The 19213-nt window shown below is 40.0% G+C and overlaps 1 protein-coding gene across 2 annotated transcripts in view; it reads left to right on the top strand.

The window, feature by feature from the left end:
* Positions 1-19213, top strand: part of LOC125745413 (receptor-type tyrosine-protein phosphatase gamma-like) — a 159441-nt gene that overhangs the window by 35421 nt on the left and 104807 nt on the right. For both annotated transcript variants that reach the window (XM_049018286.1, XM_049018287.1), the window contains exon 2: positions 547-651. In XM_049018286.1, the coding sequence (XP_048874243.1) occupies positions 547-651 (105 nt within the window). The remainder of the gene's footprint in view (positions 1-546; positions 652-19213) is intronic.

Here is a 19213-nt window from a genome sequence, read left to right as displayed (position 1 = left end):
TTTACAAATGAAAGGTTCCTCAATGAACGGCTGACAGCTTTGTGTCACTTGTGACCTAAATATATCTTATGCAAAAAAATAGATAGGAAGGGTCTATTTTAGGGAGCTTCTCATTAAATCTCATATTTTGTCTTACAAGCGGGGTGCAGAAACCATGGCTGTGCCAATCCTAAATTTCCAAAAACTATCAGAAGAAAAATGTTGATAGAACACTAACGGTCATCGGTTTGTTTGTTTCCTGTCACTAGCAACACTGGACAAACAGCAGCAAATGTTGGCCTGGTTTTTTATATTGAAGCTGTTTATGCTCATTCTGTATTCAGTTCTTAGATGACAGATGACTCAAATATTATGTTTTTCATTGTCGTTGCAGCCCCCACAGTTTAATTTCAGGCTTCAGTTGAACTAGCATCTAAACCACACTCTCTGCCTGGTCACACTGCTGGGCTTTTAATGTTCTTTTTTTAGCAGATTCAATGAATAGCTGTTCTGCCGGTGTCATCTGCCATCCTTTTTCGCTCAGCTCATGCTTTGCTTTGTCACCAGCCCAGGCAGGAGTTCAGCCTGGATCTTTACGAGGAGATGACCATGGGTTGGCTGCAGAGATCAGGACCCGGAGGGCTGCCAAGGAGTCCTACTGGGCTTACTCAGGTGAGTAAGGCACTCTTCGATACCTGACCCTGTGGCTGCTCCTCCTCAACTGTCTTTCAGTACCACTCATAAAGATTTTATATATATATATATATATATATATATATATATATATATATATATATATATATATATATATATATATATTATAGAGAGACATTCAGTCTCAGTGGTCTCTGATGTCATAGGTACTAATTGATTTTGATTTTATTTTGTTTTTGATGTGACTGATATCCGTTGTTCATAGTTATGGAGGAAATATGACGAGTGTGAATTTCTCCCTGTGTCCTAATCATAGCCCTTATGCACGTTCCATTTTCCCATGTTTACTGTGGAAGACCATTGCAACTTTAATCAGGCTAGTCTATAATGCATCCTGAAATCTCCCTCCTACAGGAATATCAGTTTCAGTTTTTTATTCTGCACTTTTTTTTTTAAGTTTGGCAAAGCAAAAATGCTGTTTATACTCTTCATCCACACTAAGCAACATCATGGTGTTTGGCTTCTGTGTATCTGGGCTCTTTACTGAAACTTGATCCCAGTCTTCAGATTCCAGCTCTCTGTTTTGCTATCCAAAAAAAATCCAGGATGCTACTTCAGATTTGTACAAGTTGCATAGAATCGAAATGGAAATTATTGTAATCTGAACTATTCTGTATGACTTTCCCAGTAATAATGCTGGTAATACATGTACAATGTGGGGTTTGTGTGTGTGTGTGAGCATGCATTTCAGCTGGAGGCACAGACGCACACACACACACACACACACACACACACACACACACACACACACACACACATGTAGGGTATACCTATCCTTATGGGGCCCGCTCATTAATTTCTATGGGAAAAATGCTAACGCTAACTATGACAACCTTAACCCCCACCCAGCTCTAACCATAACCACAAGTAACCAAGTAAATTTTTAACTTTTTCATAGCAGTCACCGATTTTTATAAAATAAGGGAAAAAACGGATATTTATCACGTTATGGGGACATTGTGTCCCCATAAGGACAGGTATACCCGCTCGCGCACACACACACACACACACAGGTTTGTATTATATCTTTGTGGGACTCTAAATTGATTTATATGGACAAAACTCTAATCCCAAAAATGGCAACATAAATTCCTACCCAGCCCTAACCTTAAGCATAAGTAACCAAACAAAATATGAGATTTTTGGCATTTTTAGTGTTTTGATTGCATCCATAGATCCTTGTGGGGACCTGAAAAATGGTCCCCACAACGTCAGAATATCATTGCTTTTATGGGGCTTTTATGTCCCCACAATGTAAGGTACACTTGGACCACACACACACACACAGACACACACACACTGATCTCTATCTTTAGGTCTCCCACACAAATTTTACTGCCAGTTACTTGCATGCAATTACCCCACACCCTGACTCCCTGATCAGAAACACATATCTCCTCATGCAATGTATAGCTGATGTAAATGGCCAGCTCCCAATAGCTTGGATTATTCTCATGGGCCCAGCAAATTGCTCAGTGTAAAAGCATAGTGGTTATTCCTAGAAAGGAAGGATGGGGCGGAGGCTGCTATTTGCCGGGGGAGCAGTCATTGCGTTTGGCTGCCAGAGCAGCACCTTCCCAAGTTGCCTAATTCACATTTAGCTGATCTACTAGGACATTATCATTAATCCCTGACAATGCCATTGTATTTTCTGTTACCCTCTTGGGTGATCTTCCTTTTTCATGCAACGAAATGCATCTGTTTCTAACATAGAACATTGCTCTGGGCGTGCTTTCCTATTGGCAGCAGTCATTCTGAGAAACACTACAAATTTGAAGGCTTATTCTCAGAACTGGATGAACTGCGGTTGCCATCTCAGAACTAATTCAGTGAAGTTTTCATTGACTCCAGTTGGACTGGGGGAGCTTGAGTTCCCTTTACTCAGAGCATCACGCATTCAGGGTAGGTAAAGAAATGTTCGCTATTTTTGCGTTTTCGGATTTCTTTTGCGTCCCTGAGGGGTCCGGAGCTCAGACAGTAGTACTCCATGGATGGAATGCCTGTCCATTGCAGAGCACATATATATTCACTCACACACTATAGGCAGTTTAAGGACACCATTTAAACCAACTGCATGTCTTTGAACTGCAGGCAGGACTTGCAAACCGCACACACAGAAGAAGCACCATTCAATCACCTAGCGCTGGAGGTGAGGCAATAGTTCTACCCAACAATCCAATGAATTATGCCACTTGAGTGAGTTGATTATGAAAGGCAATAAGTAACGGAATAAGGAATTATATTATGTATTCTCTTGGACTCAAAGTGATGCAGAGAATAGCAAAAAACAAACTACTGTAGATTGTAATCTCTTTTTAAATCTGAATATTATTCCTTGTTTTTCATACATTAGAATTATTTTCTAAAACTCCTATAATTACAGACCATTTATGTAAGCCATTGAATTTGTAAATGTACTCTTCTGTCTGCTCAGCTGGCTTCAAGTTCCGTCGTTCCGCTGGATAAAAACACTACCGCAAAGGTAGTATGCTGTTAAATACATTTTTTTTTAATTCACCGGATATTAATTTCACAGCTATTGTGCTTTTCAGTACTGCTCAAATAAATTGCAGCTGAGCTTTAATTTAAAAAGTAGAGAATGCATGCCTTGTCTTTTTTTCCTATCAGCGAACCAAAGCAATTTCGCATTTACTGGAGTGTCTTGAGTTGAGGGCTTTCATGCATTTGAACTGCGACAGGGAGAATAAAGACTGAAAATCGGGTTTTGCCGCAGAATGTATTAAGAAAAGCATGGAGAGTTACTTTTCTTCCTCTCCTGAACAACCAGTGACTTTCGATGCATCTAGTTTGGTTAGTCAGTGCTTAACTGTTGCCTTGGAAACGGGAAAGCTCTCTGAAGGCTATCAGCCTCCAGGTGAACTTATGAGTTGGCTTTTAATGTGTTTTTATAGGTATATATTGTACCGAGCAAGGGCATTGAATGTGTTCATTTGGGTGAAAAAAATCTGTGAATTTAAAATAAATTATATAGAGTGTCATTATATAGTTACACTGGGATATACTATATAATATTGTATTGATTTTTTTTTATATGATTATTTTGATTAATTTGTAACAATTTTTGAATACAATGCATATTGAATACAATAAGAATAAGTTTCTATCAGAGTTTATTGGTTTTTTTACAAACATTAGCCTCTCCCACAGGTATAGAAATGGGATTTGCTCTACCCATTGCTTTAAGAAGTAATTATTGCTGCACACTGTGAAAGGGGGATGGCATGCCAGAGCTGCTAAATGTTTACTAATACTTTGTGCTGAGGGCATCTGGCAGAAGGGGTGGCCAGGAAAGACAGGGCATAGTGAAGAGGCCCGGCATTGCAGCTAGTGGGAGACCTCGGGGCTCCAGCCAGGCCAGCAGCACATGCCCCCCAGCCTCCCTCGTCCCTCCGGATGAAGCCGATGTCAGTGAGCACAAATAACGCACCTTACCAACCCTCCACAAATGATCAAGTGACACTGCCAGTGTGGAAATGCCAGCTCCCTCTCTCTCTCCCTCTCTCTCTCTCTCTCTCGCTTTCTCTCACCATGCCTCTGCTTGTTTTGGCTCTGATCCTAACTGCACTGAGATTTGCATGTTAAAGACACTGAAATGGCCATTGCTCATTTTCCAGCTTTATTTATGTGATAATTGAGTCTCCCGCTCCTTCTACAGGGCCCGGATTGCCTGCTCCATCAGTCTTCTAACACGCTGCATACCGTCAGCTGGGGAGGGGTACTTGTTGGAAGGGCCCAGCCTTATTTCTGCAGGGGGGGTGGAGAGAAATATTTTCTTACTTGGATTCAGCATGTTTAATTTATATAAGTACGCTCCACTGAAGGGCACAGGGCCCCTGTGGAATGTGGTCTAATAAAATGATCTGGTGTTACCGATGGCCCTGTCTCCACCACGTCCAGCAAATGGGCTACCACATCTGCCGCTGTGTTCGCAGTAATTGTGCAATTTACCGAATAGCCCCACAACCTGCTCCTATAATCGGACATGACTTTGCACTGCGTGAGTAATCTCTCTGTTTTAGAGTCAACCCTGAGGGCCATCTTGTTCTGATAATATTCATTGCCGGCAGTGAGCTCTTCTTAAAAGTGAAACGCGCAGGTCAATGCCGAGGCAAGGAGTTTGATAGCTGTGAGATCATTGAAGATCTATAGATAATGCTGGACACTGGGGAGAAAAGAGATGTGGCTTCCAAACAAGCCACCTCGCTCTCTGAATCTATACCATCCCGCAGACAGGCAGATTTGTTTATCCGTTCTGCTGTGCAGAAACCTCTCTTTCTCTCAGCTGCTCCTTTTTTTGGCAATGTGCTACTGAATATCAGACAGCTGTAGGCTTTAAAGATGTGCTGTGTAAACATCTGCATCTTGTGTCCTTGTGCTTGGATTGAATGAACGGTGATTTTACATCTAAGCCCTTGGCTTCAGTGACGTTTTAAGGGTTGAAAGATGGCTAGGTCTGTCACAATAACTATTTTCACTGGACAGTGGTTTGCCTGGGTGGCACAGTGGCGCAGTGGTTAGTGCAAGAAGGGCCTGGGTTCGGTCCCGGGTCCTTTCCGTGTGGAGTTCACATGCTCTCCCCATGGTCGTGTGGGTTGTTGCTTGGGGCTCCAGTTTCCTTCCACGGTCCAAAAGCGTGCAGGATAGGTTGATAGGTTGATTGGTGAGTTTCAATTGGCCCTGTAGTTGTGTGAGTGTGTGCACCCTGCAGTGTGTTGGCAACTGCCCAGGGTTGGTTTCCGTCTGCTCCCATTGTTCCTGGGATAGGTTCCGCCCCCCCCCCCCCCCCCCCCCCGGCGGCCCCATTTAGGGTTCAGAAGATGGCTGGATATATTTTCCCAGAAATAATTGCAGTAAACGATATTATTGTCATTTTAAGACCATGTCATGCCACTGATATAGTGATAATATAATACCATAATATAGCAAGTACACCCTTTAAAAGAACAATGAACTTTTAAATTTTAACAATATTCAGACATTGAAATTGGAATGTCAAAAAATGTAAATATCCTAAATATATAAAACCGCACAATCAAAAAAAATATATATATAGACCGTCAAGCTCTGTTAACAAATATTTCACTAAATATTAACCATTTGACACAGAGGTATAGACAGTGATTCATAATGGGAAATTTACTGCAAACCCAGTTTTGCAATGGGTAGGACCTTTGTTAACAAAAAGTCCAAAAGACCATAATGGCTGTAAGTTAGGTATGAGTAACCGCAGTTTAATGAGCACCCTACAGTGTTCCCGGCCTGCGTTCTGACTCTTATTCAGTGTTCAGCAGAACCAATGCAATCAACATTATACAATCCATGGTCCAAGGGAGAGAAAAGCGCCAGGCTTGGTTATAGCATTTACATTCCTTTAGTCCATACAATAAGGAACAGTGCCGTCCAGCTTTGGCACGAGCAAACATGGCAAACTCCAAGGGATACAAGTCGGGATAGCAAGACCATGTTCAGGTAAATATGTGGTCTCTTTTTCTAACAACACCTGCTAGCGTGGACTAAACCAACAGGGATGCTGCTCAGTGGGAGAAAATGTAACAGCATGAACGTCATGTCCTATGACGCGGGTTCATGAGTTGGGAAACGGTCAATTAGGGACGTGACGGCCTTTTGGCCAGCAAAAGGCAAGTAGGCGACTTTACCCGAGAGTGACCTTATGGCTTCGGAGACTGGCAAGTGGACACAGGGTAAACAATTTCTACCGAGGTGTAAGGAATTGCTCTCCGGAGAATAATCACTGGGACAAGCAACAAGAGCAGCAGAGATGGGGGCTGACGTAGGAGAAACTGGAGAAGGAGCGGCAGCTGAACGATCCATATAGGGCTTTAACATATTTATATGGCACAGGTCTTTTGTTTGGTTACTTATGGTTAAGGTGAGAGCTGCCCCCCCCCCCCCAAAGTAAGAGAGAAGTTGAACTAAACATTGTACATAAACACCTTTTCTGCCCTCTATGATTTGAATAATAACAAAAAAGGCTAATGGTATTTGAAGAATGGTTAACTGAGACTGGAAATACCGGAATCTTATGATTCCTCACTACAGGATAATAAAGACTTGATTTTTATTTCTAGGTATGGATGGAAAATTTGCTGGCTACAAAAAAGGCAGTCCTAACAATGAACAAATCATTACTTTAGCTAAATAATATTTTAAGACGGTAAAGGGAAATAAGTATTTGACGTTATTTTGGTAGGCTATTTCTGACTTATAACATCCATACCACACTTCATAAATGTGACTTTTAGCCTTGCTCTACAGTGCTGTAGTCTGTCAAAGTACGCCAGCCTGGCGAGTTGGTGCTACAAGTAGCCCGTGAACATTCAGGATCGTGGACAGTCCCGCACTGCGCACTCTTTCACGTGAAGTATGACGCAGCCCTGAGCCGTGTCTGCAACTCGGAGCAAAGGAGAGGGCAGAAGCAGAGCGCCTGGTTAAAATGTTGGTGGCATTCATTCTCATGTAAACAAACCTGTATGCCTAATTGCCAATATCATGGTTAGAAAAAATGATGGAATTCATATCCATATATTGTGCAATATATCAAAAACACGATTATTGTGACAGGCCTAAACGGCTCGGACACACACTACTGTATATGGCCAACGTATTGGGATACGCCTCTCAGTAATTGAATTTAGGTCATTCAGACTAACTACCACAGATGTATAAAATCAAGCACCAAGCCATGCAGTCAGGTTTACTAACATTTGTGATAGAATTGGTTGTTCTAAAGAGCTCAGTGAATTCAAGCTTGGCACTGTCATAGGACACCATGTTTACTATGTCAGTTTGTGAAATTTCTTCCCTGCTAGATGTTCCACGGTCACATGTAAGGGGTATTACTGCAAAGTGGAAGCATTTCAGAACAGAAATTCATGTAAAGTATAATGTGAGGTAAGACATGTAAAGTAAAGACAAATAAATTACAAAACTGTATAGCCTTTACTATAAACTGTATGTAAATCACAATTTTAGTATATAATGAAATTTAAATGTAAATTTTGAATAAAGAGTAAATTCTGCAAAATAAAGAGAATATGTCCATGATATCACATGGTGAAGCTCGTTTGAGTATGTACACAATGGTAAGTTTTATGTTGTTTTTGTGAGTAAAGAGGCACCGTGAATATGTTATATACAATAATATTTTACTAATATAATAAAGTGTTTCCTATTCATGTAAACTGCCATATAAATTCAATTTTTTTTTAGTTGGTGTGGAAAATCTCGCGTAATACATTACTTCAGTGGGAAAATGATGTGCGATATCTGTTATAATTACAGCATTACAACATTACTTTCTGAGGACCCCCAGAATGTCCTGAATGAGGCTGGGCTGAACATAAAACCCCTTGTTGTTGAGGCTTAACAGTATGACTTAGATGGTCTAAGTGTTTTGGACTAGGGATTAGAATGAGTGATTTTTTTTCATTGATAAGTGGAGTCATGTATTCTTCTTGTATAAGGTTGCACAAACAACACGTCTTAATGTGAAAACTATGATGCTACTCCTTTTTTCCCACTGCAGAGTGAGTCAGCATGTTATTACTCTGTAGAATAGGACCATGCCTGTCCCATGTGGTATAACGCAAATACGCATAATTGTATTTAGAGCAAGGAAGTAAAAAAAATAAAAAATAACAAGGCTTCCCACAAGACTGTTTATCCAAAAGGCAACGCTTCCATAATTTGTGGTGCAGTCCTTTTGTTGCTGATTTTTCAGAGCAGCCTCTAATTATTATGGGCCTATTCATTTCAGTGAAAAGGCCCATATTACTCTTCACCTAGTAAAAGATACTTTCTGAATTTGCACTTACTGTACCCATTGAAATGAACGGAGGTGATTTCGCGTTTGCCTAGACGGATGGACTGAGATCGTTTGTCTTGTTATTATTTTTATTATTGTTGTTGGTGTTATAAACGGTGTTGTAGAATTACTCTACCCGCTAACACCTGGTAACAACAGTAAATATTGTCAGCGTTTCCATCTCTCACATATCTACTGTGACACTCATGATTTCAGACTCTCACGCCTATACAAGAAATATTACGGCAAGTGTATATTATTCCATTATAAACCTCAAATTGGCTATATGAAAAGCGTTAGGGTAGTTTGCAAACCTTACAGACTATTTACAAGTTAATAAAACTGTTACTTGCAAGTAAATGAATGTGCAGACTTATATCGCATTGAAAATCACACGCCAGTCAGCTGGCTGAAGTTAGTGACACTGGATTGTACATCATTGGTTGGAGAGAAACAGAAGTGAATCTTATGTTGAGGAAGAGCAGATGAGGCACTGTTTCCCTCTCTGAGCTGTATGCTTTGTTTTATTCATGTCCCAGAATAATGACGTGTTTGTCATTGTTTCAGTGGAAGGTAACATTAGCTGACCCTCTGGCGGATGTACTGGCTAGCTGCCTCTGTGGTTTTTACTGTAGCTTCATGCTCCAGGCTTGTGCATTTCTTTCCTGCCCCCAGCTCTGTGTTTGGGGAGGTAGCCTTTTTCCCTCTGTCTTTGTGGGTTTCCTCTGGATACTATGGTGTCCTTGCACAGTCAGAGATGCAGTTGTGTGAACTGGTAAGTCAAAATTTCAAAAGTTGAGCAACAGTGTGCTCTGATATGGACTGGCATCCTGTCCAAGGTATCTCCAGATTTATACTCTGTGCCCAAGTTCAGATTCTTTACCGTGCTTACTGTGGCAAGCAAAAGCAGCTGGAAGATGTATGCACGTGTGGATGGATGGATATTATTGTATGTTTAACATAATAAGCATTATTACTGGTCCTGCTGCCTGTTAAATTGATTTTGAGCAGAAAGACTCAGAGAAGCTAAGACAACAGTTTCTTAGCCTGTAATTCTTACTTGTTACTTAAACTTGTTACTTAATTCTTACTTAAAACATGTTTTACAGTATGGGCCAAAGGTCAAATAAAAAAATTAAACCGTCTTTCTGAAACCTGTGGCCTGTACTACGACGCGGGGTTACTGGCTTATCGGGGTATCTTGTCTGATTTAAGGTAGGCTGGGCAAAATGTAAGTGAATGAATATGAATTCCATCTAAACTGTGGTACCTTAAATCTGACAAGTTACCCTGATAATCCAGTAACCCCACTTTGTAGTACAGCTCACTGGTCTGCCACAATTAGTGAAACAACTATTTTGACTCCTTTACTCTACTCCTGTGATTTATGTTACTTAAAAGGTACTCAGTGTTTTTGTTTATGGTGGCTGTCTGCGGCTGGACAGTTGTTCATGACTGTGTTTGGTAAGATGGCGACACATAAAGCCAAAAACAATAACGTTAAAAAATAGCTAGATTTCAGACAAATTGTGTCAGTTGAAGACTGTCATGTATTTATTCCTTAGAACAGGGCAGAGGCAGCTTAGAAGCAGAAAAGGGAAAAATGTAACAAATGCTTATATTTAACAATTACAGCCTGATTACTGTGCTGAATAGAGAAATATACAAAAAAATCTAAATGAATTTGTAGTAGTAAGGATGTTTATGTCCATAAGGATGTTTAGTATCAGGTAGGAGGTGATACACCATTACAGCAGGAAAACAGCTTAGCTTTACCGTAGTCAATATACACATTTTCTGACAATATAGCAGCATATCACAATAATATGTGAAAAAATGTGGCAGTATAGTGAATGATTGGTTAACACTGTTGTCTCCCCCAACCCCGGCAACCCCGACCAGGATAAGCAGTTAGAAGATAGATAAGGGTAAATAGACATGTAAAAATGTTCAGAACAGAAACTCAATTTTTGTTCCTGTGTTTTTGGGGAAAAGGATGATCAACCATCATTTTACTTCCCTGTAGCTTCAAACCTGGATGGTCATTCTTACTCTTTAGTGTTTTCTGTTTTACCAAGATATGTAGTGGATTGTTCCTGCCACAACTCTGGTCTGTCATCCTGTCAGTTTGAAGGACCCTGTAATAACAATAATAATTCCAGAGAGCTTGCATGCGTGCAGGTATGTATGTATGTTTGTATTGTAACATTTGCTGCCGAGTGCGCAGTGTAAATGAATGATTTTGGCCATGGTTTGATAATAACTGGAGGCTCTGATGAACAGACCGCTTAGGATTCACTGCAGGACTGTGAGGCTGGCGTCAAAGTTAAAAGAAAAACTGTGAAATGTCATCAGTCTTCAAAGCCCGAGGTCGAGAGGCAGAGCTTTCTGAGCAAGAGGAAGGAAACAAGGAAAAGAAAACATTGGAAGACAGAAAAGCTGCCCGACAGGGCAAAATACGAGAGAGAGAGCTGTCAGTGCTGCCCAGTGTGTCTATGACTAACCCTCATCAGGCTGTGTCACATTATAAAGTGTTTTGTCTTAGTGACTATAGTAATATTTTGCACAACTGAATCATTGTAGTGTATTTAAATTGAGATTTTGCCTGTGTTCCTCTGGATGCTCCGTTATATTTCACGCTCAGGCTTTAGTTCCTACTAGATTTTCTTGGTGTTTATTTTTTACAGCTTTACTGAATTTTATTTATTTATTTTGCTTTGAACAGTGATTTTTATACAGCCATTATTCCCATAAATTTCCTCCACTTCTTATTGGTCACGGTTTGTCCTGGACAGCTTCATGCGTTTGGTGTCTCACCTGCCTCAGTTGTTTGTTGCTATGGAAAAAAAAATGTCAACAAAACATACTTATAAATGTGCATTTATTCTAATGTATTGTGCTGTGTTTCAGATGAAGACATGGAAAGCTCTGAGTACATGTTCTTGTGGCAACATTAGGCATAGTGTGACATAAAGGTTGCCAGGGACAAACTATTTCAGGATAGATCAGCTGTGGCATTTCAAACAAAACACTGTTGACAGCAGTTGACTTTGTTGAAATAGTGCCTATGACAGAGGTCTTGATCGCATTTCAGTAACGGTTAAGCTTGGTTAGATCAGACCAACCAAGAAGCTTTCTTTTTAAAAAAAATGCAGGGCCTGTTCAAACCCCACCTGCTTTCTTCTCTGGTGGAGGTGTAAAGGCAGGTTAAGAGTCTCTGTATTTCTGCCTTCCCAAATTCAGGTTTATTTATGCACTTTGGTGGGATTCATCTGTCCTGTGGTAGAATCTCACTCTGTACCTTTTACCTCTGTGCGCAGTTGCTCAGAAGCAGCTGTTTATTTGTTTTATTTATCCACTCAGCCATCCATTTCCTATAATGTCATGTTTCGTAGAGGGAGATGGTGAACTTATCCCAAGACGCTACGGGCACAAAGCAGGGAACACCCTGGATGGGATGCCGGTGCATTGCAGATTTATTTATTTGTTTGTTTATTGTTACACTGCCTGCAGTGCAGGCCTTCATATGAAGCCTCTCAGGTTGAGTTCCTTGCCCAAGGCGGAACAGTTGCACTTCCAGCAGGGTGTGAAAGTGCAATATAAGGTATTACTGCTGTGTTAAAAGTGAAACTCACTTAAAAGCCTTCAACTTGCAAATAGGGTGGGCAGGGCTGGGGCATCTCCTGACCACAGGTCTCACTGGACACTGGAATGAATATGGAGCTCTTTCAGGGGTTACCCACATGTTTTTTTCCCCCTCTTCTGTAATTTATAGTCTCCTTTGTGTCTAAACTAATAGGAGTTAGGCCTACATCAGTTAAAACCCACATGTCTATTTGATGTAAGACTTCTCCCCTTAGGCTGGAACAGCAGTCATTTTTTGAAAGATCTTGAGTCACCTAAACACTAATTATCAAAAATGGATTCTGTGAGGCCAGTGTCACATGCAAAATTCATCTCAGTTATCATTTAATGATCAGATCAGCAATTCACCGGCGTGGCCGGACCATCCGTCTCTGTCATAGATGGCCCTGAGACGGATGTGCTGGCCAGGCCACCACTGGATGGAGCCGTATAAGACTGAGAGCCGAGAGAAATCTCCTTCCTAATCCTGTCTGACGTGTTGTGCTGGCAGGAAGCAATTTGCACATGGAAACTAGCTCTAAATTGTTTCTTTCATTTTCTGTTTCTTAACAATGCATAGCATCTATTAAAAGGCAAATTGCATACAAATAAAGAATCTATGAGGGCTGTGCTAATACCATATTTGATCTACTGCAGCTCTCATTGAAATTAATAAAATTTACAGGAAATGAGGCAGAGTGTTCCTGGGGCAGGTTAATGAAAAGCATTGCCTTGACAACGTCCCTCCTGTCCTTCTGGATGTGTCACCTCATTGTGCGATTAAGCTCCCAGGATGAGAAATCACTTCCTCTTAATTAGTACATTCCGAGATTTCTGAAGTCTGTGATGTAAATGAATTATTTGCATGTGTATGCACAGGTGTGGTATACCAAGTATCTTTACATATAACTGGTAACCTTTGACCCTTAAACCATACATTTCTAACCACTAGCCCATATTACTTTACCAAGTTAGCTAACCATCCCACTGGATATTCAGTCATATCTGAGTAGGCATTTATTTCACACTGGCTGCTATTCAACACATCAGGGTGGAATCATACTAACGCACATGAAGGTCCAGTCAGCGTACAGATTAGCCATTCTCTGTTGTGCCCGACTCTGTCAAATTAGTGCATAGAAGCTTCTTCATGACTGAATCCTCCTGGCTTTCTTCAGTTCCTACACTTACAGTTTGCTAACCCATGTCTAGGAGAGGTCCAGCTTTTGTAAGGAAATGTTGCCTAATATAATTGCTTCACTTGACTCCATGTAAGCTGTTGTACATCTATTCCTTGGCTCTGAGATGGAAGATTCATTGGATCACAAAGCTGATTGATGTCTTGTGACTGACAGTCTTTTGACATTGTCACTCTGGCATTGGAAATAATCTGTTCTAGAGGCTTAGACTGTAAGGCTCAGAGAACACCTGCTGGAATCAAGTAGACTGATAATGGAGCTGAAGGTTCAAACAAAGCAATGCACACAGCAATCCTCTACATTTACCTTTTCTAGAAAATTGCGATCTGTTATTTCACAGATGTGGCTGTACCTTCACTCCACCCTTACCATCACAAACTAGAGCTTTTATGTGTTTTCTCTTTTGTTCCAAGATACTTTTTATTCTGTTTTTGGAAGAAAGTTCTGGGGCCCTTGATGGATGATCTCAGGGTTTCTCATGGTATAATTTAGTTATGCAGATGAGCATGAATGTGAGAGCAGGGCTTGGGAACAACAGACTCTTAAACTAATAACGGCGATGACTGACTCGATAATGAGCTCGCAGGCTCCTGGTGGCAGGAGTGGGGATGCAATGAAGAGTTTGAATAGAACGAATTAAGCAGCTGCAGTAATCATGACTTTGAAAGAGAAAGTGGGGAAGGGAAATTGAAAAGATGTGCTCATCGAGCAGCAAAGGTGCAAAAAAAAGCCTGAAATGTACTTGTTGTTCCTTTGCAGTGTGCTCATTTACTGGCAGTTTTGTAATGTACGGAGGGGTCCAGTGTGCTGATTAGGAGGAGACATTGGGAAAACAAGGTCAGATATGGACTGATACCATGTAAAGGTGGTGACTGTGTAGCGTTAAGAGCTTTGGGAGGAGAATGGCTGCGCTGAAGACGAGGCTATCAGGGGGAATGCCAAAAATACTCTGTGTGTTTTTCAAAGCTGACAGCAGTACGCTGTTTTCCCTTTACAGTCACCGGTTTCACTTGTGACTTTCGTGAATTTGGTAACGAATGAATTGAGCGCATTAATAATTTTCTTTTGTTATTAGTACCATACTGCCAATCAGAACCTCTGTTCTCTGTGCTAAAGACTTTCTCCCTGCAGATTCCACTTAGACGTAGAGCATCTTGGGTTTTTACAAGGGATAGGACTAGAGGTGGTAATGAAATACTCTGGAAACACTAGGTTAGTAAACTCTTGTTGGGAAAAGGGAACTCTTGCTAGTCCATCAAGCCTTCGTATCCTCCTTTTGATGTATGTTGAATCTGCATTGTGCCCCAGACCTCATTTTCTGTGCATAGGTTGTTCTGTGTGGGCAGTTCTTCTTGATTATTATTATTATTATTATTATTATTATTATTATACTGTATTGTTATTATGAATGGGGCAATACAGCTGGTAGCATTGTTGCCTCACACCTGCAGGGTTGGGTGCTTGAATAACCCTGCGTGTATCTGCATTTTGTGCCAGTTGCTACCTCCATATTTAAAAACAGTCAGTTAGGTGAATCAGCATCTCTAAATTCCCCATTCTGTGAGGATGTGCATGTTTGTGCCCTGCGATAGACTTGCTTCCCATCCAGAATGTACCCCAGCCTTGTGCCCTTTGCTGCCTGGGATGGGCTCCAGGAACCTGAACTTGATAAGTGGCCAGAAAATGGATGATTGCATGGATAATAATAAGCATGGTCCTGTTATTGCTTTATGTTGAACTGTTACTACCTTCAATGGATCTTTTTACTTTCAGTAACTTCTACTGAAATGGGAAATTTTGGTGATTTTTATCCCCACTGCATCTTAAGAGTGATATTTATAGAATAGATCCTTTGCTTTTAATAAGTATGGAGATTTAATACTTAATTTGAACAGCTTAATTACTGTAAGTAAAGAGCATTTAATGGTAAAATTCATATCTAGCTCAATCATTTTTAATAAAATATTTTAAATATGGAGAAACAGGTGATAGACAAACAGAACTAGTTGCATTGCCTTTGCAAATAATAGAGGATATCAATACAGAGAGAATAATGCAATTCCAGTTTCCCCTTTGTAATAAAGGTAGGGCTTGTAATACTTTTTAAAAAGTGAAGAATTTAAGTGATTACTATTCACAGGATGTTCTACATGTTACGTAATGGCAGTCTGAATTTTAAAATAGCTGTTCTGCCAGGCTTTGATTTCATTAGTTGTTTATAACAACAAGTTGCTAATGAATTAGCTTCTGTTTTAAGTTTTCAGAGCACAGGGAAATACTTGTATGTTTCTAAGTAAAAATGAATTTTTCCATTTTTTGTCTGTAAAAAATGGGTGGCCTGAAATATATCAAAAAGTATACTCTGTATGTGTGTGTGTGTGGAGGGGGGGGGATGTCAGATAAACATTACATGATGGGGACCAAATGTCCCCACGATGTGATGAAAATCTGTTACTTTGACGTTGTGGGGACTATATTTCTGGAAACTCAATTTTATCAAAATTTGTGACTGCAATGAAAAAAATAAAAATGCAAGAAGACTCTTTTTGTGTGGTTACTTACGATAAGCGTATGGATGGGTAGGGGGTAAGGTCGTCATTATTGGGATTAGGGTTTTGCCTATAAAAATGAATGAAGCCTCATAATAAAATTACAAACCTGTGTGTGTGTTTGTTCCCCCCCCCCCCCCCCTTTTTTGAATGGGCACACAAAGTACCTTACCCAGGAATTTAAAATCTATCAATTACAATGCTTCTAATCAAAGGATGACTAAGGAGGTCATGCATATTTTAAAGGGAAACCTCCAGTATGCTGGACCTTAATGGTAATGCTTTGGACTTAGTGCCTAGTAGGATTCCTGCTTTGGCAAGGGCAACCAGTTCTTTCTTTCTTTAGTTCTACTGGCACTGCATTGCTGCCACAGTTAGTCAGACTCAAAAGGATTTTGGCTCATTTACTTTACTCCTGTCACTTATGCTACTTACATATTCTGAAAGGCACTAAGTGCTGTTTGTTTATGGTGGCTGTCTGCGGCTGGACAGTTGTTCATGACTGTGTTTGGTAAGATGGCGACAAATAAAGCCAAAAACAATAACGTTAAAAAATAGCTAGATTTCAGACAAATTGTGTCAGTTGAAGACTGTCATGTATTTATTCCTTAGAACAGGGCAGAGGCAGCTTAGAAGCAGAAAAGGGAAAAATGTAACAAACGCTTATATTTAACAATTACAGCCTGATTACTGTGCTGAATAGAGAAATATACAAAAAAATCTAAATGAATTTGTAGTAGTAAGGATGTTTATGTCCATAAGGATGTTTAGTATCAGGTAGGATGTGATATACCATTACAGCAGGAAAACAGCTAAGCTGGCAGTATAGTGACTCATTCAGTAGCCCTGTTGTCCATCGCCGCCCCTCCCACCCACCCTGGTAACCCCGACCAGGATAAGCAATTAGAAGATAGATGGCTAAATAGACATGTAAAAATGTTCAGAACACAAACTCAAGTTTTGTTCCTGTGTCTTTGGGGAAAAGGATGATCAACCATCATTTTACTTCTCTGTAGCTTCAAACTTGGATGGTCATTCTTACTCTTTAGTGCTTTCTGTTTTACCAAGATATGTAGTGGATTGTTCCTGCCACCACCCTTCATCTGGCCTGTCATCCTGTCAGTCTGAAGGACCCCCCCCCCCCCCCGCCCATCCCCCCCCCCCGCCCATCCCCCCCCCCCCCAGCTGTAAACTGAACAAGGGTCCAGTCACACTACAGAGAATTCTCTGAGAATGTCTCTCTCAAAGCCCATCCACTGGGGTGCCAGTGTGCCATTCTAATTGCTGTTTCTGCACTGGCAAATGTCTTCTGGTCAAAGTAATGAGCAATGAGATAGAAAAGAAGTAGAAAAAAACATTACAAATACTATTAGACGTAAGAATGTGTTTTATTGTTTGGAGGTAAGCTAGCTTTTGGTAGATTTGACTTCCTGTTGACTTCCTGTACTGGAAGCGATCACTGTGTATGCTGTGTGGATTTTTGTTGATATGAAACAATTGCCTTCGCGTAGTGAGTGTTAATGGACCATCACTAATCAGTGTTTCAGTAAAGCTGGGCTACGTGTGGGAAATCTCATACGTCTGCATGAGCAGTGGTCCTTAACATTTCTTGCAAAGTAGAGTGTTTCTAATGCTCAGTGCACTTGCTACTTGATATTTTTGGAGCAGATTTTTGGCTCATCACCTTATAAACAACTAATCTTCTAAGGGTATGACTTTCAGTGATTTAAAAAAAAAAAAAAAAACCAAAAAAACAAACAAATCTGATCATATTTTAAATATGAGGAGAATGACTGGAAGCAGTTTTAGTGAAGGTTGCAGCTCATGAGATAAAATTAGCAGTAACTCGGCATGTGTAGTTACTGAAAATGGAGATCAGTAAGATCAGTCCGAGAACGAACAATGTTACTATTCGCATTGATCATACAGATGTTTCATCCTTTTTAGCTATATGCCTCTTTGATGGTGTGTTAGCTAAGGGGTTCCTAAGAAAGTCCCAGAGAATTAACAGAAATGTTGAACATTGCTTTTTTCTTTCTCATACTTTCTTTTGACTTGTAATCTATTATTGAAGTACATGATATATTATTCAAGTAAATTTGACAGCCAGAATATGTTGCTAATGTTTCCATAGGGGTCTTCTTTTGACGTTTATGTTGATTCTAAATTGTAAATTACCTCTATTGAGTGTGTTATGAGTTAAACAAATATTTACTCTTTTGATATCCATGGATTAGTGCAAGGCACACAATCCAGTTGATGCCTGATTAATAATTCAGAGAATTCAGCATATTGTGTTTGCTTATTTAAAGAATTAAATTAACAAAACAACAGGCCTCAAAGCATCAGTTAGATGCACATAATTTCTCATGTTGGCTTTTTGCCATTTTTCATATAAAGTAATTTTTTCAAGTGTTAACGAAGACCTTGTTTACTTATCTTCTGGATATGGAGAACAATGAGAAGGTTCAGAATATTGTGCTTATAATCTGAAAATCCGTGGCACTTTAAATCACCCTAGCTCATTAAAAATATATCTGTGTGTATATATTAAAAGTGTGTGTGTGTGTTTGTGCATGTATCTGTGTGTGTGTGTTAGGTTTACATTACATTGTGGGGACCAAATGTACCCCACAATGTAATAATTTATTTATTTATGTATTTATTTTACATTGTGGGGACCTGGAAAATGGTCTGTGAATGCAATCAAAAAAGAAAAATGCCAAAAATCTTGTATTCTGTTTGGTTACTTATGGTTAAGGTTAGGGCTGGGTAGGGGTGAAGGTCGTCATTCAGAAATGAATAGAGAGTCCCCACAATGATATAATTACAAACCTGTGTGTGTGTGTGTATATATGTGTGCATATATATATACATTATATAATTTTAAAGACCAAGCAATTTTTTTTTCTAGTGGAACTGTTTAAGTTTCTCTATAGCCAACCAGAGAATTCAGCTATTTCACAAAATTCAACATGCCTCAGGATACAGACTGTTGCATCAAGTACTGCAACAAATGTCCAGCATATACAAACATACCCAAGTCACTACTGCATTATTGCCACTTTGCCAACATTTGTACATTGTTGCATTCCTTACATTTTACATTTAGTCTATTTTTAAAATGTATCTTTTAAAATCTGTTAAGCAGTTAATTAATTTGTCAAATTACGTGCATTTGAAATTGTAGAGATGCATTTGGGCAGTGAGTAAGTGAAAGATATATAGCATTCAGGTACATGTAGTGCAAGCCTGTGACAGCTCAGGCCTGACAAAAAAGGAACATCTGACAGACCCTGAAA

This window comes from Brienomyrus brachyistius, chromosome 6 (genome assembly GCF_023856365.1).
Source record: "Brienomyrus brachyistius isolate T26 chromosome 6, BBRACH_0.4, whole genome shotgun sequence".
Lineage (NCBI taxonomy): Eukaryota > Metazoa > Chordata > Actinopteri > Osteoglossiformes > Mormyridae > Brienomyrus > Brienomyrus brachyistius.
This window is presented reverse-complemented; position numbering and strand designations above follow the sequence as displayed.